Below are 20,420 nucleotides of genomic sequence, written 5' to 3'. Positions count from 1 at the left end.
GTTTTAATTTTGGCGCAGATATAAACATAATGTCAGCGTACAATACATATATACTCCATGAATAAAATCTTTGAGCGGAAATTCATGTTTAACAGCGTTAACTAAACTTATGACGTGCTACTTATCTAGACTTTAGGTACGTTATTTGACACGCCCAATTGACTACATAATGTTATTAACTGTCAGTTGTTGAATTGGTCGAGTGATGACCCTGTGGAGAGCCATAGCTGAGAAGCCTAAAAAGTCGTCATGAAACTTCAAAATACGTGCAACTGTAAATGGACTGCATTCGTGGCCAAATTTCTCGAACAATCTTTAATACTTTATAACTGGATCGAGCCACGTCTACTATTTTATGAAATTAACATTTTGGCAAATTTCTTTTTTAAAAAGTTTTGGCATTGTTAAGGGAAATTATTTTAACTTTTTAAGATGACTATGATTAACTAACTGTTATGTAAAATAAAATAAAAACAAGTAGTTTTGCTGAATAAAGTAATATATTTAAACCATGCTTAAGACTTTTAGAGAAACGTAATTAGAAATAATATAGTTTCGGTTTCATTTTCTTTAACTTGAATCAACATTTCTGTTTTATCACTTTTCTTTTGAGTGGTGCTTGAAAGTTGCTATTGTTAAAAATAGAGAAACAAATTTCCAAGTGTTTGGGATTGGCAAACTTAAGCCGAACGCTGTTATAAGATTATAAGTGGATCATAGTACTTGCAGCTGCAAAATGATGTAATCTTTACAAGCATGGTGTGACAGCTACTTTGTGAAACTTTTGTACTTCGAAAATCGTGTGTGCTTAAAATGGTGTTAACATGCTTAACTTGTTTGTAAACATGTGAATTAAAACGTTCAGGTTAGCATGTGCAGTTTTATTTATAATATCTATTTACGACGTTTGATTTAATTATTTAAATAATTACATGTTATACTAAAAAGCTTGATAATAACATCTAGATTATTTCGGTAAAACAAGTATCTAAAATGTATTCTTGAAACTGTATTATTTAGTTTATGTTATATTTGTCATTGTATAAATGTGTTTTTGTGTACACTGAACTAATTATGTTTATTTTTTTTCTGTTCATCTTGTTTGTTGTCCTTGATTGTACGTTATATATACTTCCCTTTTTGTATTCTCGAATAAAAAGGGAACATAGAAAAAACAAACAAAAAAACGACAATACTGCAGTATTGCCTTGGTACTATATTAAATAAAAACGCCGGATTCTAGTCCTAAATCAATCGGTATTATGGATTGCAGTCGGTCTTCGAGATTTCATGAGGTAAAGTGACGAACGTTTTACATTTGTTCTATAAGATATTTAATAAACATGCACATGTCTCAATCTAAAGACGTTTGACAGATTGCAGACATATTTCATTTTGTATTTAAATGGTTACACATTACTTCAGATGCAGTACACATGAGATCGGAAGTCGACAACTCAAACGCACACCGACAGACTGGGGTAAAGTACTATAGTTCCTATACGGACATTTTCAGTTATTCAGTGTGAATTAATGTACAGACACTTTGTTTTCCGAAAAATATGTTGAGTGTAATTAACAATCATTTGATTATTTTAAAACATAGCATTTCAAATCTGACCTTGACCTCTGAGATAAGAGCGAAAATATCAAGCTCAACAATCATTCAAAATGCGCTAAACAATTCTAAGAACTTACAAAAACAATTAACCAGTAATCGATACGAGACAACGCATTTGAAACCTTTTATTATGTAGCATTTCCTCGAAGTGTGAACCTTTGAGAGAAGTGTACCTCCCCATGATGCTCTCCAATTCTTTGTCGTTTGATTGAATTCATATTCATAGTTGGGAGAACATGTATTGGTAAACACAAAATATAGCAATGGTTTTCAAATTGCAACATAGATTTTGAAGTTCAACTTAAAGTGACACTCTTATTCAAAATCAATACATACTGTAAAACAAACATCAATTTTGAGTGGTACACTCTCAACTACTTACAAAATAATGCATTTATGGAAAATATAGATTACTATTAACAATATTATAACCGTGTATTGAATAGCTCAAAATCGCAAAAATGTTAAAAGATGCTAACAGATTTATGCGATATGCTATGGTTTTATAAGGTAGAAATTTCAGCACATTTCTTTAACATTAAACTCGGTATCCTTCATAAGTTTCATTGTTTTCGACATTTGTTCATCATTTTTGATATATTAAAACAATTGTTTTAAATGTGATCAATTTATTTGGGAGTAATTCTGCATCTTTAATAGGTCAGTGTATGAATTCTATGCGCGATATACCTTTCCTTTAAAAAATGCTCTACAACACCGTAATGTTATATCGACTCCCCATTTATGACAGTTAACGCGAAGAAGGTATTTTAATTAGGTCCATAAAGGGAAGCATTGAAACTCCAGGAGTGACTTTGACTTTTTATATGAAGCCACAGTTTCATTGAGCTCTTTAACAAAGTTTTACAAAATAATTTTGATAGTTAGATTTAACAATACAACAAACGTGTACAATGTCCTATTTACAACGTTACTATCCGGATAAAAGTAGAGACGGGCGGACGGATGGACAAACATTAACAAGCCGTTGTTTGCGATGTAAGAGACGTTGTTCACATAGCTTGAAACGGTTTATGATAATATATATGGATATACATAATCTATATTTATATATGTTTTCTATTACAATTCACAAATCAGGTTAACATACATTCTGCATAAATGTTTATCGATTAAATAAATGAATAACTTTAATGGATCCGTATGCGGGGCATTTGCTGTAATATAAATGTGCGTTTCATAATGTATCAACTACTAAGGCAATCATTGGTAGCAATTGTGTTTGCATCTTGCAGAAGCGGCTAATTTGATCCCAACATGCCTGTGTGATTTAATTTCAAGGAGTCAACCAATATGATGCATCGCTTCCCATTGATTTAACTAGCTATTTGGTGAGCACCCGGTCTTTCTATGTCAAGCAACATGTTGGGCTCTGTAAGCGGACACTCTACTATTATACTAATAGTACTCATGACGTTGACCCTGTGACATTAAACAAAGTTATGTTTAAACTTTCGACTACTGTACTTGTTTCTGTAGATTTTCTTATAAATAATGATTTGAGTTTCAGCATTATCATTATTAGCAGCATACTCATCTTTATTATATATACATGAAAGACTTACAGGTGGGAAGGAAACATGCGTGATTCCAAAAACGTGCAAACGTGATAAATTGTTTGAACCAGCAAGCTAACTGTAACTGAATGTCAATTCATTTCTTAAAACTGTGTCAACATTTTGTCTGTTGCAGGCAATTATTTGAGACACGGCTAGGACAGTATGGTATTTTGGATATTTGGTCTGCTCTGCTTTTCACAAACGTGTACGGCAGGTAGGTTAAAACTGTTCAAGAATATTGCACGTTTTCATCTTAATCGAAGTTCGATAAACAAGAAAAAACATTGAAATTAATAAAATACGGAATATAAGAATATTTTAAACACATGTTGTTTCTTGGCAGTATTTATAGACGGGTTGGACTGCAGTCTGGATTGTGTTTGTTGTAAGGGAGGAGAAGACCATTGTGGATATGATTTTGGAACAGGACGAAAATATTGTTTTGACGGCTGCGTTGATGGAATATATGGACATAGGTGTCATAATCCCTGTCCCAGAAACTGTTCTAAGTGTGAACAAGTACTTGGTAAACAATGTTACAGTTGTAAAAGCACATTTTATGATATAGACAGTGATTGTAGCAAGATGTGTTCAGTTGGGTGTGACAGGGGAGTGTGTTATGTTGATGGCAAATGCGATACGTGTTTACCAGGAAAATATGGTTCACATTGTACACTTAATTGCACTTATCAAAACTGCCGATGCACAAATGGAACTGATTGTACTTCTTGTCGAAAAGGATTTTTCGGCAGAAGTACATTCTGTCAAAACCCTTGTTCCCCAGGATGTCAGGATGGCGTTTGTAATGACGACGGTAGTTGTAATTGTCGAGGAGGGTTTACGGACAATACATGCAGTGTATGTCAGGCAGGATATTATGGGATATACTGCAATATATCCTGTTCCGTAGGATGTGTAAACAAATCATGTTCAAAAGATGGCACTTGTTTATGTCGCCCAAACTTCGAAACATCTGTTGATGGCAAATGCGAGACGTGTATACCAGGAAAATATGGTTCAAACTGTACACTTAATTGCACTAATAAAAACTGCCGATGTACGACTGAAACTGATTGTATTTCTTGTAAAAAGGGGTTCTTCGACCGAAGTACCTTCTGTCAAACACCTTGTTCCCTAGGATGTCAGGATGGTGTTTGTAATGACAATGGTAGTTGCAATTGTCGATATGGAACATGCATTCAGTATGAATGTCAGTCTGGATACTATGGGACATACTGCAATATATCTTGTTCCGTAGGATGTGTAAATGGAACGTGTTCAAAAGATGGCACTTGTTCATGTCGCCAAAACTTCTTTAAAGAAAAATGTAATGCATGTGCGAATGGAAGATACGATGTAAACTGTGATCATATATATACATCAGAAAAAGTTCGGCCACACATAGGAGCTTTTGTTGGAGGTGTTAGTAGTGGCATTGTAGTAATCATTGGCATCGTTGTTGCATTATTGCTCTTTCGACGAAGGTATATACTATAAGTCATACTGAATTCGTGTTTGCGTTAAAGAATTTAACTCCTTACGCAATGTCTTTATGTTACGGGAAATATGCATGTTCTTAATTATATCGTACAAACTGGGAAATATTGACATGATTTCATGCAATCAAAAGTGGACAATTCTTAAGGTGTTGAACGATATTGAAAGCTTTAAATTACTACATCGTTTTAGTCATACTCTTTGTGTCTTTTTAGATCCAATAGCATGCCTGCTGCTAGCCAAACCAAGCAAAATGGTAAAAACAGGGTTCCAAGCTTATATTACGGAGGAAAAAGACACAGAAATGGAGTTTCGCTTTACTAAATCATTTGCCATTTTGGTTTTAAATTGTTTAATCTTTTATCTTTATGAATTTGTTTGTTATCTCTGAAATCACGAAATGTTCCCCTTATTGTTCAGTAAAAACATTAAATAAATGAGTCGTTGTTTACATAAGACGACGTTCATTAAAAATAGTTTATCTTAATTTTCTTGTCAGCATCAGCAAATGAACGGACACGCTTTAATGAGAGACAAACCATTTACACCCAGCTGCAATTATCTGCACAAGCTGAAACTACTTCTGAAAACGAGATTTACCTGAAGATAGGTAAGCTTTACAAAGCTTTTTGTAATATTTGAGTTTAAAATTAATTCAAAGTTCCAAAATATGTATATTTCTGTCTGTTAAGAATATATCGATTTCAGAGAATTGAATTTTCAATGAAGCTGATGATCTTAAATTGTACAAAATGAAAATAAATCAGAGAAACGGCCGCATACTAAAAACGTTTGAGGTTCACAAAAAGAACATTTCCTCGACTTTAATGTAAGTGATTGATGTTATGTGGAAAATATAGAAGATGTAATATGGCTTTCGTATTATTTCATTCGTGTATTGTGTTATACAGATAACGAGAGCATTGAAGCTCTAAATAATGGTTCAGACGATCCGACGTATTGTAATGAACATGGAACATGGTCGAAGATACCCATTGGTCAACTCGTCAAGTATGTGGATGAAAAGAGTCTTGAAGCGTTTATTGCAGAATTTGAGGTAAATGCCATGAACGATCGTATAATCGTTTTAACAGTATAATATAAACTGAGTGATATTCACATACTTGTACTATTAAGGGTACATTTCTGAAGTTATCAACGCTTATTCATTATTTATAGAAACAATGTTTTAGTTAGTGTCATACAAGAAAATCTTAAAGCTGCACTCCCACAGATTGACAGTTTTGACAACATCTTTTGTCATGGAATGAACCATTTTTTTGGCGAAAATGTCTGGAAACCAGTGATATAGGACTGCTAACAAACGATCAGATTGGATGTTTTCCCTATTACCGTTCGAAAAATGATGTTTTATGGGTAAAAGCGTTACTAACGCTTTAAGAAAATTGAGTATTTCGGCAATTTTCCAAACAACAGGGATTTGTTCTATTGTGAGTTATCTTATATGACTGATATAAAGGCATCGATGACAAAATCAGCTGACTCTGAGTCAAAAAATAAAGTCAAACGTTCAATCTGTGAGAGAGCAGAGTGTAAAAATATATTCAGCCAAGTTAGTTTACTGTAAGCATTCTTTTTCCCTTGTTCACAGATTTTTTCTCACTGTTCTGCGAAGTCTTATGTGGAATCGCAGAAGAGAGAGAATATAAGTAAGAACCGGTACAAAGGCATTTATCCATGTAAGTTATGGTCCTTGTTATGTCTTAGTTCACGTGTTTAGTTTGATAACCGTACATATAGTAGCAGTTTGGGGTGTTTTGACCGTTGATAAAGATGCAATTAAACTAAGATGGCAATACTTTTTCGAGTAGTCCAATTATACTGTACTGGGTGCGTACCGAAAACGGAACACTTTCGGCACTATTTTAGAAATATTTTAGTTAGACTTGCACCACAACTACAATTTTTTCCATCATTATACTAGGATTCAAGACCAATTGGTTGATATAAATGGTATTTTTCATGTAACTACCAATCTGCATGAAAATAACTTTATTAACCGCACAGTCAAGGACTGCCATTTTGTCCTCGGAGTACCTAAATATTTAACAGTTTTAATCCGCTATACATTTTTATGTTTCCCATAAAATTATTGCTACATATTTTGTTTGAGTAAATTTATGATTCATTTCATTTCCAGCTTGTTTTTTTTGTCATTTTTCTCAGTTAAATTTGACGATTTAAGTAAACAAATACAGACTGTACCAGTTTGCTGAGACTGTGGCTTGAAGTCATTCCCCTGCGTGCCATGTATTAACATTTTAACAAGAAAATCTTTGAATGATAGCAGCATTTGAAATACTTACCGGAGTATCGTGTTTTTAGGAACTTGTATCTAAAGCAAGCATATATGTTGATTTAAATCGTAAATAAACCGATCAAAAACCGATTTTTAAAACGGGTGTTCCATATTAGGGTACTGTTCCGATTTAGGTACTTACCCCGTATGTATCTCGTTGTTGAAGTCCTCCATGAATTGTGCAATAACTTATTGTTAACATTGAATTTGTAAACTATATACATATTTTGACAACGATAAGGGAAATGTAAATATTTTATTACATATCAAACAATGTGTGTTTCCTTTGCGACCGTTTAGATGATGATTCAAGGGTCAAGGTCACAGGCAGTGTTGGATCCGATTACATCAATGCTAGCTTTATTGACGTATGTAACTATTACAAATTGTTACACTGCCTTAAATAAGTAATTATATTAACTCGACTGTCGATGTGTTGTCATAGCCTTCGTGTCATTTGAGTTGTGTGCTATAAAACTGGGCCATAGCACAAACACCAATCAATATATTGCAGTTTGGTATTACTTTTGTCGGAGATTGTACGCATATGTGCAACAAGGCCCATAACTGTTATATTAATAACTTTTGAGTTATGCCTATTTTTTTTGGACCACTAAAACAACAGCAACATTGGCGTTCCAATATTTTGATTTATAAAACTCATAATGTAAGACGAACTTATTAAGGATACGGAACTTGTGCGATACAATGATATCCTCAGTTTTACTTAGAATTAATACTTTATTGAAAAAACACCCTCAAGGCCCTGATATTTTATGTAAAACTAATTACATTTTTCAGTTTGACCTATGTTTCTTTTTATTTTATTGAATTTTGTGACTTGATTTATGTTTTCCAGTGTAGTTTTATTTTGTGATAATTTGCCTTTCGAGTTTTAAAGCGGTATTGTTTTAACTTCCTAGTTACGTATGTATTCTTAAACCCGGTCCTTTTAACACTGTGTCATAGTTTCTAAACTATAAGAAAAGAAGAGTTAACATCCTATAAACAACTGGCTATAACAATATATTTTCAGGGGTATAAAAGGCCAAAACAGTACATCGCCACACTAGGTAAGAATGAAATAATGGACAGTTTTCAGCATTTTACGCTTACTTGAATTTACAATTATATAAACCAGAATTATTGGTGTTACTATTTATACTTCTAAACGCATTGACGTCGTAAACAAAAATGTGAAATTTTTGTAACAATTTCAAAGACATTGTAGATACGACATCTTTCAATTCAAGGTCAAATGTCCGACAATAAGGAGACTTGAATCACCCTTACTTGAATTTACAATTATTTAAACCAGAATTATTGGTGTTACTCCTCATAAGTCTAAATGATTTGACGTCGTAAACAAAAATGTAAGATTTTTGTGACAATTTGACCGACATTGTAGGTTCGACATCTTTCAATTCAAGGTCCAATGTCCCAACAATTAGGAGATTTTAGCCTATTCTGGAAAATGCTTTGGCAACAAAAGGTTGAGAAGATTGCCATGGTTACTAACCTCATTGAACGGGGAGTAAGTATAACTAAACATTCCTGTATTATGTATGGGATTAGAGAGATTCGGATTATGTAAAGGAAAATAATAAAACGTACTGTTTTAAAATTCTGCATTATGTTTAAAAAAATTGGTAACAATTATTCCAGTCTCATAAATGCGAGCAATACTGGCCAAACCCTGGAACAACTCAGATGTTTGGTGATATTAAGGTGGAGAGCCGCTCGGAGGATGAGTATGCTGAGTTTACTAGGAGGACTTTCACATTGACCATGGTGGGTATCTCATTGGGTGCTGACCAGGGTGAGTGGACTCGCTATATCATTATCATCGGATGTCATTGAATACTAATCTTGAACAAAGACTACCACTCAGCGGCTGCTAAGAGGCATTGACAGTGTTGCGCATATGAGTACTGTAAAAAAGAGTCTCAATCAAACCAAAGCGGCTACTCTATAAAGTGTTGACGAATTATGCTCTTCCGTACTGTTCAGGCACAATTCAAGGAAATATGAAAATGTTCACGGATAAATATTTTACTTAAATAAATGGTTTTCTTATGAATTTAGAAATTGGGCTCGTTAAATGAAAGCTAGATAATAATGAACATTGGAACATGCACGTAAACATTTATTTTTATTCCGGGTTTTAATTCACAAATAACTCATGCTTATTGTAAGGAAATCATTTTCTGACATTACCAAGGCATACAAAATAGATTAAGAATTAAGTTAAAATTCCTATAGAGAGTTCGTGCATTTGATATTTAAGAACTTGTGTGAAATCCACAAACTTTCTTATGTCTATTTCATCCGTATTTAAGGATCGGTTTTCTTATGCTTCTATACATACAATTCCTAGTCATCAGCTGTTAAAATACAAAGTAAATTAAACTTTAAGTTAACAATTACCAATATGACGATCACAATATTCGACTTAACAAATGGATGCATTATCACTTACTAAACTTAATATTTCATGACAATACCGTAAATATAAACATTTAAGAAATAGACCATGCATCCAACAGTTAACGAAATTGAAAACACAGTACTAGGACAGCTTATTATTCAAAACCTTAATGGAAAAAACTAGTTTACTGGTAAAATAAATAAGAATAATATAATATATTATTTTCTAATTTAGTCTTAAAACAAACATCTTTAAAGTGATACTATTAAATAATATAACCCAAAACAATAAACGTGTGCTTAGGTTTGTCGCGTTATAACCGACTTTAGATTGTTCGAGAAATTAGGGTTGCTTCTAATATATATGCTGGATATCATCTAGGAAACAGGTCAATAAGATTACAAGGGGGATGAGCCGGGTTTTGACAAACATAAATTTGATTCGAATTATTAAACATACGTCTACTGCATATGATAAAACTGCATTGAAACATCGCTATATGTACAGGGTACCGAAGAAAGAACACTGTGCCATCTGCAATTCACGTGTTGGCCTGACAAAGCAATACCCGACGATGTCACTGAATTGATAGAGTTTAGACAGCGTGTTCAGAGTACGCCGAGTACACTGAATGGACCAACAGTTGTGCATTGCAGGTTCGTATACATAACCGACATTATCCAGCTACGAAATAGGATAATAAGCTTATGTTTATTGCGCTTGCCCGTATCTTTGTCATGGTCATAATGTATTTTAAATAATAATTTATATTTTACTTAAGTTTAAAACATAGAACAATCAGGAGGTAGCAGATTTTAGAGTGAAAAGAATTAGATAAGTAGGGCAAAATAATATATCCTAGGTCAATGGATATTTCTAGAACTTGAAATCTATGTGATGTTAATGTTGTCTTGCATTGAACAAAGTATTGTAGAGAGGGCTTCCCTTTTTTATTAAACAAATAGTAAACGTGTAAAAAAGTTAAGAAACACATTTGTATTCTTTTTAAAGAAACTGATTTGTGTTTGATACATATTGTAGTGTATATACGTTTGTTTTCTTCCCTTACATAACAGTGCTGGTGTTGGAAGAACAGGCATATACATTGCTCTGGACATCCTGACAGAAGAAGGTGAAGTGGAACGAGCCATTGATATCTTGGGCTGTGTCCATACAATTCGCCGGAATAGGCCGAATATGGTTCAAACGTTGGTGAGATATTAGGTTAAAGTGTAGGCATTGATCGGGTTTATCGGGTCATGATTTTGAGGTCATGCTGCATCACCGCCCTAACGATTGCAACATGCGTGCAAGAGTACCAAGCCTTAACTTCATTGACTGTTAAGCAAGATATGATTCTGTATTTTCATCAATGTTTGTTCATAGGATGATATGTATTTTGCGACTCAATGCGTATCATTGTTACCATGTAAATACGATTCATTGTTACCCATTTATGATCTATTACAAATGGGCTACACTAACATCCTTCTCTTTGTTCGGACTTCATAATATAATTGTGAGCGAAACTAAATGTACAACCGGTTTTTCTATTTATATACACATCACATTATGTACTTCAGTACAAACGACATAATATTTATTTGTTTTTACCCAGTTGTATGTAATTGATCCTTTTAATGTTCCTTTTGTAAACCAAATATTTATTTCATGATTAAGATTTAAGTGTCCTGGTTTCTATGCATTAAATTGTAATATGCACATGACATTGACATTGTATCAGTACCATTATCTCGTTACAGGAGCAATACAAGTTTTTGCACACAGCTGTGGTGTATTCATTGACATTTGACTGCAGCCAAGTCAAGGGAGATAACTTTAATCAGTATATGAAACCTCACTCTATACAAGAACTGAACAGTCAGTTCAAAGTAGGTCGCTATAAATTTTACCTGTTGAGTCATCCACCTCTTACCAAAAGACGTTTTTGTTTAACTCGTCAAATATACGTTGTGGTTTTTCAATAGCCTTAGTGTCGTCATTGTTGGCGGTGGTGACATCATCAATGGTGTCGAAGTGTAAACGTTTTAACCTTAACAATAATTTAAAATAATATTGTGTAAGATACTTCTATTGACAAAATGCACTCGTGTAAAAAATGCCCATTGCTCGTTTTCAATAATGCTCGAGTTAAAGTAAAGAAAAAACAATACTTTAAATTTGCCATATATCAATACTTGTTTTAGATATTTACATGAAACTGTTCATACATGTATAATAACAATACAATACAGGACGTTAAGCATGTCCCATAGTTTATGCTTAAAAAGGTTGTCCGGTTATGACCCTTATTCCATTATGCAAAGACACGTAAGCCCCCCCCCCCCCGGCGTTCTTGTTTACTTTTGGATTTCTGTTATTTTAGAGATTGCAGCACACGGTGAAAACACGATGCAAAGAAGAAATTGAGGCGGTTGATCGAAATGAGCAGCACAGGAACAAAAACAGAGCAAGCGCCGATATCCCAGGTCGACATTGGCATTTCTTAATATGAAAACAATTTGAGTTGACATCTGACAAACATTGTTAAATTAAATTGCCTTTCTGTCTATAATCAATTTGTTTGTTATAAATTAACAAGGACGGATATTTTAGTGTCAATTTAACGAAATGATAGTCGTTGCCTAACACACTGATATTGATGATTGTATTTATTATTTCTGATGTTGATGCTTTTGGTTAGGTGATGAAAACAGACCACGTCTTTATCTAGGTCTCAAACCAGGAGCGACGGACTACATCAATGCTGTGTACATACATGTAAGCATCCTCCCATCGTGTAATTTCGTATTCAAAAAAGAAATACACATAATACATTTTAGTATCAAATCAAATTGTACATGCGTTCAAAGAGAATCAATGAATCTGTTAAGAGATACACTGCTCTGTTAAACTTGACTGAACTTATTCAGACAATCATTTCTGGACACAAACTTTGTTTGTCCTAAACTCAAAAAGAAGTTTAAAGCATAAAGTTATTATACGATATGTCGAAATCACAAATGATTACATTGTTTGTAAGATTCTCATACGAACGTAAATAAAACGTTAGCTGAAGGTAATCCATAACGTTTTTTTAACTCTTTCAAAAGCCACACATAGGTCTTTGTCTATCAAAAGAATAATGACATATGACATAGCATCTGGATTTAAATATTATTTCATGGATGAGTCTCAGTAGCACACCCATCTCAAAATAGCCAAACCTTATAAGAATATGATGTGGTAGATTTGGGTGATAGTTAGAAAAAGTACATATGAATAATATGTTATACTGACTTGCGGTATATGGTTAATGTCCCAACAGTTGTTTGTTTCCACAGAGCAATCTTGAACAATATTCATGTTATTGCATTATATTACTTTCTTTATATAACGACACTTAACTCCACTTCACCAATGGTGTATCGGAAATAAAACGAATTCTTTGCTCGTAAAAGTTTTGTCTTCATTCATGTTTACAGAGCTTCATAATGAAGAAACGCTACCTGGTAGCACAAACTCCACTACCAGAGACGGTTATCGACTTTTTGACCCTAGCTGTCCAAGAGAGGTGTTCATGTATTGTCAGCTTAGAAGCTGATATGGACAAACAAAAGGTAGTAATCTATCTTTTAATAGCGATTTTAGGACATAAATTGAATGTCGCCAGGAACAACTTAATTTGAAATACTCTTTAAATATTTCAACGGACAACTATCGACAAAAAATGTCTTGGCTGCCTACCGATTATTGCCTTTTTTACGACAACCAAACACAACAAACATAATTTTGCAAACCAGAAACAAACTATAAGCAACAACAACATTTAAAGAAATTTCAAAATTTGTAATGCTAAAATTTATATGGAATAAAGAATATTTTCAAAGTGGAAAAGTTCACAAAATATATTCACTGACATTGTTTTTTTTAATCTCCTTCTCAATGAATCCACATGCAATAATTAACAAACTATATGAACACTCTCTAAATCCAACAACACTTTTTGAACGATTCCCACAAATCCTCTTAATTAAACTTACTTTCTTATAAAATACTATGGGTAAAACATAGCTTACTTAAATGAATCTAGGCCACCAAGCAATAAAACTAGATAATTTAACAATGTAGTACTGAATCTAAAGTACACTTTAAACACATTGTAATCACCTTGTTTTAAGAACGTTCAGAGAAGTTATTTTTATATTTAAGATGCAGTAGAGTACGTTTTAATGTTTTCAGTTTGTTTGCGCCCTCAATACTTAATAACCCTTGTTACAGGATATCGGTATATACTACCCTGCTGCAAATCAAGATGTATTAGAAGATGGAACTTTTAAAGTCAGCAGTTCGAGAGAAGAGAAGAACACATTTTACGTAGAACGAACATTGACAATACAGCACAAAGGGCCAGGGGTAAGAATACATAGCAATTTTATTGACAATTGTGGTAAGTTTCTGTTATCAAGAAATAAATTGGAATGATTTCGTTATAAACTGTCAGACATTTTTATAATTTAAATTTTTGTGATTTACGATTGTAATATATTCTGTATAATTCCTTATCAATTGTGTCAATGCAGTTAACAGTAATCGACTACAAACTAGTTTATGACAAAGCTATTTACTATTTGAATAGAAGATACAATGGACATTCATACGACTAAGAATGTCTTTATTTGAGAAGATATACAAAAACAATAGATGCGATTATTTTTTCAGATGAACACTGATCGAATCATTCCACATCTTCAGTTTACTGACTGGGATCAAAAGAAGAATATTCCAAAATCAACTGCAAACTTTCTGTCATTTCTGAACGTGATAGAGAGTGTCACAAAAAACCAAGAATACGGACCAATATTGGTCCATTGCTTGTAATTATTTAATTTTCAGTTCTGATTGTTCTAAATACCGGATGCTTACATAGTTTTAAATTTACATGCAAAGAATTAAAGTATAATCAGATGGTGTGGTTTCGTTCGAGAGAAAAATGTCGAAATGTTTTGTAAAACTCTTGGTGTGGTCGATATAAACATTAAAAGTAAAATATTGTAGAGATGAGCTTCGAATCGGCGTTAGATGAAAATATTGATAACTTAATATATATATATTTTTTTTAATTGTATGTAGATCAAGATCATTTATACCGAGATTACTCGTTGTCATTATCATGTCATTACCATAGTGATGGTGCCGGCAAGAGTGGTCTGTTCTGCGCTGTTTCGCTGCTTCTCCACAAGATGGCGGTGGAGCATGAAGTCAGTGTACTGAACGCTGTAAGGAAGGTCAAAACCACGCGGAGGCTAGCAATTCCCAATCAGGTAAATTGTTCGACTGAACAAACGAACAATAAAGAACAAATATTACTTAAAATTCAGTATATCCAATCGCCTTGTGAGTCGTTCGACAAACGCTACGTTTTTCAGAGCATTGATTTATATGGCTCCCTATTGCATTATTCATTTCCTTTCACCTTAGGGGAAGACTGGCCCCGATTTCTCGAAACTTCTTAAACTTAGCAGGCTTAAGTAGCTTATTTCAATTAGCTAAAATACATACTTAAATTGAACTTTTATAAAAGGAAAATTGTTTTTTGTGATTATAATAAATTCAATTCCTGTCAAAAGTATAAAAGTGCTTAAAGAAGTAAATGTTACGCAAATTATTGAAAAACAAAAATACGAGCTTAGCTTAATCCGGAAGTTTCGAGAAATTGGGCCCAGTATATTAGATAATTGTGCGATGCGTTCATTCTATAATACTAGAAACATAAATGCTCTAATTATCGTCTAATACTAGCAGCAATTTTTTTTTTTCATTTTTGATTTCAGGAACAATTTGTGTTCTGCCATGAATGCGTTTCCGAATATCTAAGTTCGTTTTACATGTACGCCAATTTCAACGAAGAAAGAAGGTGATCTCATTGTGTTATCCAGTCGTATGTCAAATGTTAAAATGAGAAACTTTAGAATAAATACTTTAGAAAGTGTAGATATGTAAGTATGGTGCAGTTAATTGTACAGAACATACCACATAATTATATGTAATGTTATGTAATGAGTTGAAAAATGTCAGATGAAAATATATATATATAAAATCCACCATTGAAAATGTATTAATGACATTACAATAAAATATAATTTTTCAACAGAGGTTTTTAAAAAAATATTATCTATCCTAATACATTCAGTTTTAGTGTATGTGTATTGTATAAAAAAGGTAAAAAATCCCACATATGCTCACTCGTGTTGTCTCAAAACTCGTCTGTATGTTGGTGCATTGAACGCATCTCTGGTGTAACATCATACTAGGTAAACAAAGCATATTGTAGCATTTTATAGAGCAATTGTTGCGCATCAAATCTCTTATTGTTAATGCTATTACTCATCCGGATTTATATGTCGACATTTTCAAAAAACTTCGTGAAATTTAAATGCTACCTCCATTAAGACTAACTGATCGACTTACTGTCTTTTTAAATCGAGGGTATATTGGTACTATCTTACATGATACATGCCATCTAGTATTTGAAATATATTTTCTTGGAGATAAAATTCATCTCAATAAATTAATCTCAACTCCTTGCCACGACATTAATCGACAATCATTTATAACACAAACAAACTTAATACTTTTTTGTTTAATGTGCAACAAGTGGTGCTTCTATTTTATTTCATGTATATCAGTGATAGAATGAAAAAATGTTGAATGATAACTTGATCATTTCACTCTGGCTCGAGTTAAATGATAACATTTGATCATTTCACTCTGTATAGACAACTCGGGACTATATTTTCCATCTTTTATAAGATTTGCTTCCCTTGAAATAGACATGTATGTAACAAGTACAGGTTTGTTGTCGTCTGTAGTGCAGTAATATACACATTGACCGATTCGTATTGAATTTTCAAAATCAAATTATGCAATAGTTTTAATAAAACAAATATTTTTTTTACGATTGATTATACAGTAACTATTAAAAAGAACAAGCATACCAATTTATGTATGAACTATTTCATTGAACATCTGTTACAATTAACCCGCTTGGTAGGTATCGGTTGAATATTTACTTGGCCATATGTGCTGATACTAGAGTTGATAGATCATTTCTTTCTACAAACTCTAACCGCGTACATGTATGCACAAGCATTTTGAATTTGACCATTTTCCAGTTTACATGTATTTTTCATTGTATTATTAAAATCTATATTATCTTTATTATATCATATTTCATATTGTTTTTGTTGTCTGAGTGACATGTCTTAAATATTTGCATAAAAGGCTTCTTTTATCAGTTAAAGCCTTTTACATGAAAAATGTAGATTGCTTAGAGTGTACTTTATTCACGTATTAAGTAAAATATGGACAACTTTACATGCTACGAAGGTAAAATTAACTTGTTGCAAACTATAATCTAACATAAACGTACAAATAATGTTGAATTGATGTCACTGTCTATGGCAAAAGTTTAACTGCCACTTTTCAACATCCATAATGAATGTTGCACTTTGTTATGTTGGCCATCTCGAGCAAACAGAAATAGTCAATAACGTATTGCAAGCCATTATGTTTCAAGGATGGGATTATTCGTTTTAAGTGTCAGTTTTGGTTTTTATTGTTAACATACGTTTTGTTTAACACACACATATATATATATACATACGAAGATTAGATCTTAAAATAGTTGTTCAGTTATCTTATTGATTTATTAAATTAATTACGATAATTGCAAAAAAGGTCCTTACGATAATGAATCGAGGAAACTAGCAACAAGATCAATATCCCAAACTTAAGAAACATTCTGAGTGACAGACTTCAACTTCAATACAAAAATGTGGTAGCAACTTGTAAGTATTGAAATATAGCCATAGACATAAAAGAACATGTACATTTTCCGTCAGTATCATGTTTCTTTTTAAAAGCTTTTGATTCTTCTCCGTTTCGTGCTTTTGTTTATGAAAGTGTGCATGTTGTTTAATGAATGATATTTTATTATATTATTGACATTATATTATTTTTCATTTTTGTAGATTTTATAAATGTTTTCATGTTATACATATTGTTTTAATATTTTATACACATTCGCGCCATCTTATTGACCAGCGTACGATATAATATTGTGTGATCAATTACCTGACCTACTTGGTTTTTGACGCTACAGCAATGGAATTTGGACGATGTGTACAGTTTTGTAAACAAATATCAATGTTGTCGTTGGATGACCTTGATTATGTCCTATTGATCTACTTTCTTATTTTTGAAGTTACAGCAATGAACTTTGGACCATGTGTAGAGGTTTGAAATCAAATATCAATATTGTCCTCTGATGACCTTGACGTTTTAACCTACTTTCTTATTTTTGAAGTTATAGCAATGAAATTTGGACCATGTGTAGAGGTTTGAAAACAAATACCAATATTGTTCTCTGATGACCTTGACTGTTACCTTTTGACAAATTTGACATATTTTTTAAACATTGTATACACATTCGCGCCATTTTATTTTCCAGCGTGCGATATAATATTGTGAGATCAATTACTTATGTTGAATACGTAGATGTAAAAAATCGAGTAAACGCAAATGCCAGATTATTTTAACATTGCAAAATGAACTATGCTTAGACTTTGTGATTTTTCTTTGCATAAACGTTTTGTATTCTTATCGCGCCGAAAGCTTGACTGTTTGAATGATTTGCTCAGACAATACAGTATTGATTATAGATTATAACTGGACGATAATTTGTACAAACATATATATGTAAAACATTGTCTATATCTGTTTTATCTATTTCCGCCTACAATGACTCATCATTTTACTGATACTTGATATGAATATATTACCCTATCTTTAAGTCATTGCACTAAATAGTTTGTTTTCCTTGTTTTTGTTCGTATTTATTGGTTAAGTCGGCGTTTTATAGTAACAAGCTTCATATGTTGCTTTTTATAATCAATAAAGTTTGTTATCGACGTCGATGTGTTCGCTATTGTATCTGTGATTCTGTAAACGGTTTTGTCAAATTTTAAAAAGTCAATAAAATGAAACAATACGATCATCAAATAAGTGTTCTTATGCCATGTTTCTTGTTTGTATTTTTTGTGTTATATGTCCTTGGCGTTTAAGCTGTGCCATTAAACGGGGCTTATGTTTAAATTTTTGGCTACTGAGCTTGTTTCTTAGACGTAAGTGTATTTATTTAAGTCAACAGCGGACCTCCAAACGATCTCTTGCAGCTCTCCTCGAACCCTGGACGTAGTTGCTGAGGGATGGACACGAATACTACCAACAGACTCCAACTATTTACCTGTATTTTTATTAATTCAAATAATAAATAATAGATGTACACACAATATTCTATAAAATACAGCTGACCATCTTCGAAAAATAAAATGGCACACGGGTTTTGTTTCTAAACCGATATCAAATGCTAACAATGTGCGATCAGGATTTGCAACTTAGAGTTTTCTTCGTCGACTGCTATAAAAAAATGTAATAAAATTATCCCAAAACATTCTATGATCTCCCTCTAAAATACAAATCTATTAACAGAAAAGAAGTGAAACAGTTTGGAAAACATACAATTTTGCAGTTCAAGTGTTTGAGTCTAAAGTCTACACTTCTTGAAGCGAAAAAAACATCACTATGAATAATTTCCGTGGCCCTGAGTGGAAACCATATATTTGTTTCGGCCGTGTGAAAAATATGCATTGACAATAGGGTTTATTCAAACCGAGTGCAGAATGATTTGCTAACACGTGTTCCTTCAGAGGACTTTAAACAGATGAAACCTATACAACCTTTTAGATGATTTGACCGAGGATCATAAAAACTTCCCTGATGTGTTGTACTTAACCCGTCGATGAGTGATGCATTGTGTTTCGATTAAAGTCAACAGTGTTCACCACTTGAACCCTAATCATTGAACTTGAAAATCAAACTTCGTTTTTAAGGACACATTGACAATAGAGTTTTTTCAAACTGAGTGCAGAATGATTTGCTAACACGAGTTCCTTCAGAGGACTTTAAACAGATGAAACCTATACAACCTATGATGATTTGATCGAGAATCATAAAAACTTCCCTGATGTGTTGTACTTGACCCGTCGATGAGTCATGCATTGTTTTTCGATTAAAGTCAACAGTGTTCACCACACGAATCCGAGAATAATTGAACTTGAAAATCAAACTTCGTTTTTAAGGTTGTATTTGATCAGAAAAATGAGCCCCATTGTTTTATGAATTCAGTAGATTAGGGTGAACTGTATTTTTCCCCTTGACAAAGCGGCGCTCAAGAGACCTTGATTGTGATCTGGTCCCAATTTTACAAAGCTTCTTATGTCACTTATCACAGGATTAGGCTAAGCTCACTTCTTTTGTTTTGGTATATTTTGTGCAATATTTATATTCTTTACGGTTTTTGGACTTCAAAAGGAAATAATCTTTATGCTAACCAATATAAACTTTTATTATTATTATTAAAATCATGATTATGTAATTTGGCTTAATTGAATAAGCTACTTAACTTGTTACGCTTAAGAAGTTTCGAGATATTGGGGCCAGATTTTTAATCAATGTTTAATTAAAAATTTGGTCTGTCACGATTTAAAGATCGCCCACGGTTATAAAATCGAAATAAAACGTAATCAGTTGTCGGTAAACACGAGGATTGATTCTACATGGTTCTTGAGGAATCGAGTATGATCATACGAAATCATTGTCATAATGCAGTACGAATATTTACAATTTCAGACTGGCTCTCACTATCACGATGCCAAAATTGGTCTTGTTTATATGTGTGTACGATTGCTGACGATTAATTTACAGTGTGTAGCAATTCAACACTAACAGTGATAAGTATATTGGCATATATCTCACTGTGAAAGGTAAATGCTACGATTGACCATGATTTAGAAAATCAGAGTGATTATTGACAGAGAACATTAAACAGATGAAACTGATAAAACCTATTAG

The 20,420-nt window shown here is 32.8% G+C and overlaps 1 protein-coding gene across 1 annotated transcript; it reads left to right on the top strand.

Annotated features, from left to right (window-relative positions):
* The first annotated feature begins 598 nt into the window (after positions 1-598).
* On the top strand, positions 599-18,512 carry LOC128204842 (receptor-type tyrosine-protein phosphatase alpha-like). The gene is made up of 22 exons (XM_052906250.1): positions 599-865; positions 1,426-1,481; positions 3,335-3,415; positions 3,545-4,685; positions 4,914-4,954; positions 5,198-5,308; positions 5,610-5,755; positions 6,311-6,398; positions 7,319-7,386; positions 8,055-8,091; positions 8,449-8,552; positions 8,684-8,809; positions 9,954-10,102; positions 10,523-10,658; positions 11,210-11,338; positions 11,833-11,935; positions 12,151-12,227; positions 12,932-13,066; positions 13,728-13,862; positions 14,169-14,323; positions 14,635-14,770; positions 15,281-18,512. The coding sequence occupies exons 3-22, from the start codon at positions 3,364-3,366 to the stop codon at positions 15,365-15,367; spliced, it is 3,156 nt and encodes a 1,051-aa protein (XP_052762210.1). The 5' UTR covers positions 599-865; positions 1,426-1,481; positions 3,335-3,363; the 3' UTR covers positions 15,368-18,512.
* The last annotated feature ends 1,908 nt before the right edge of the window (positions 18,513-20,420 follow it).

The sequence above is a fragment of the Mya arenaria genome, chromosome 10 (assembly GCF_026914265.1).
Source record: "Mya arenaria isolate MELC-2E11 chromosome 10, ASM2691426v1".
NCBI lineage: Eukaryota > Metazoa > Mollusca > Bivalvia > Myida > Myidae > Mya > Mya arenaria.
Note: the sequence above shows the minus strand (reverse complement) of the source record. Positions and strands in the feature narration are given on the sequence as shown.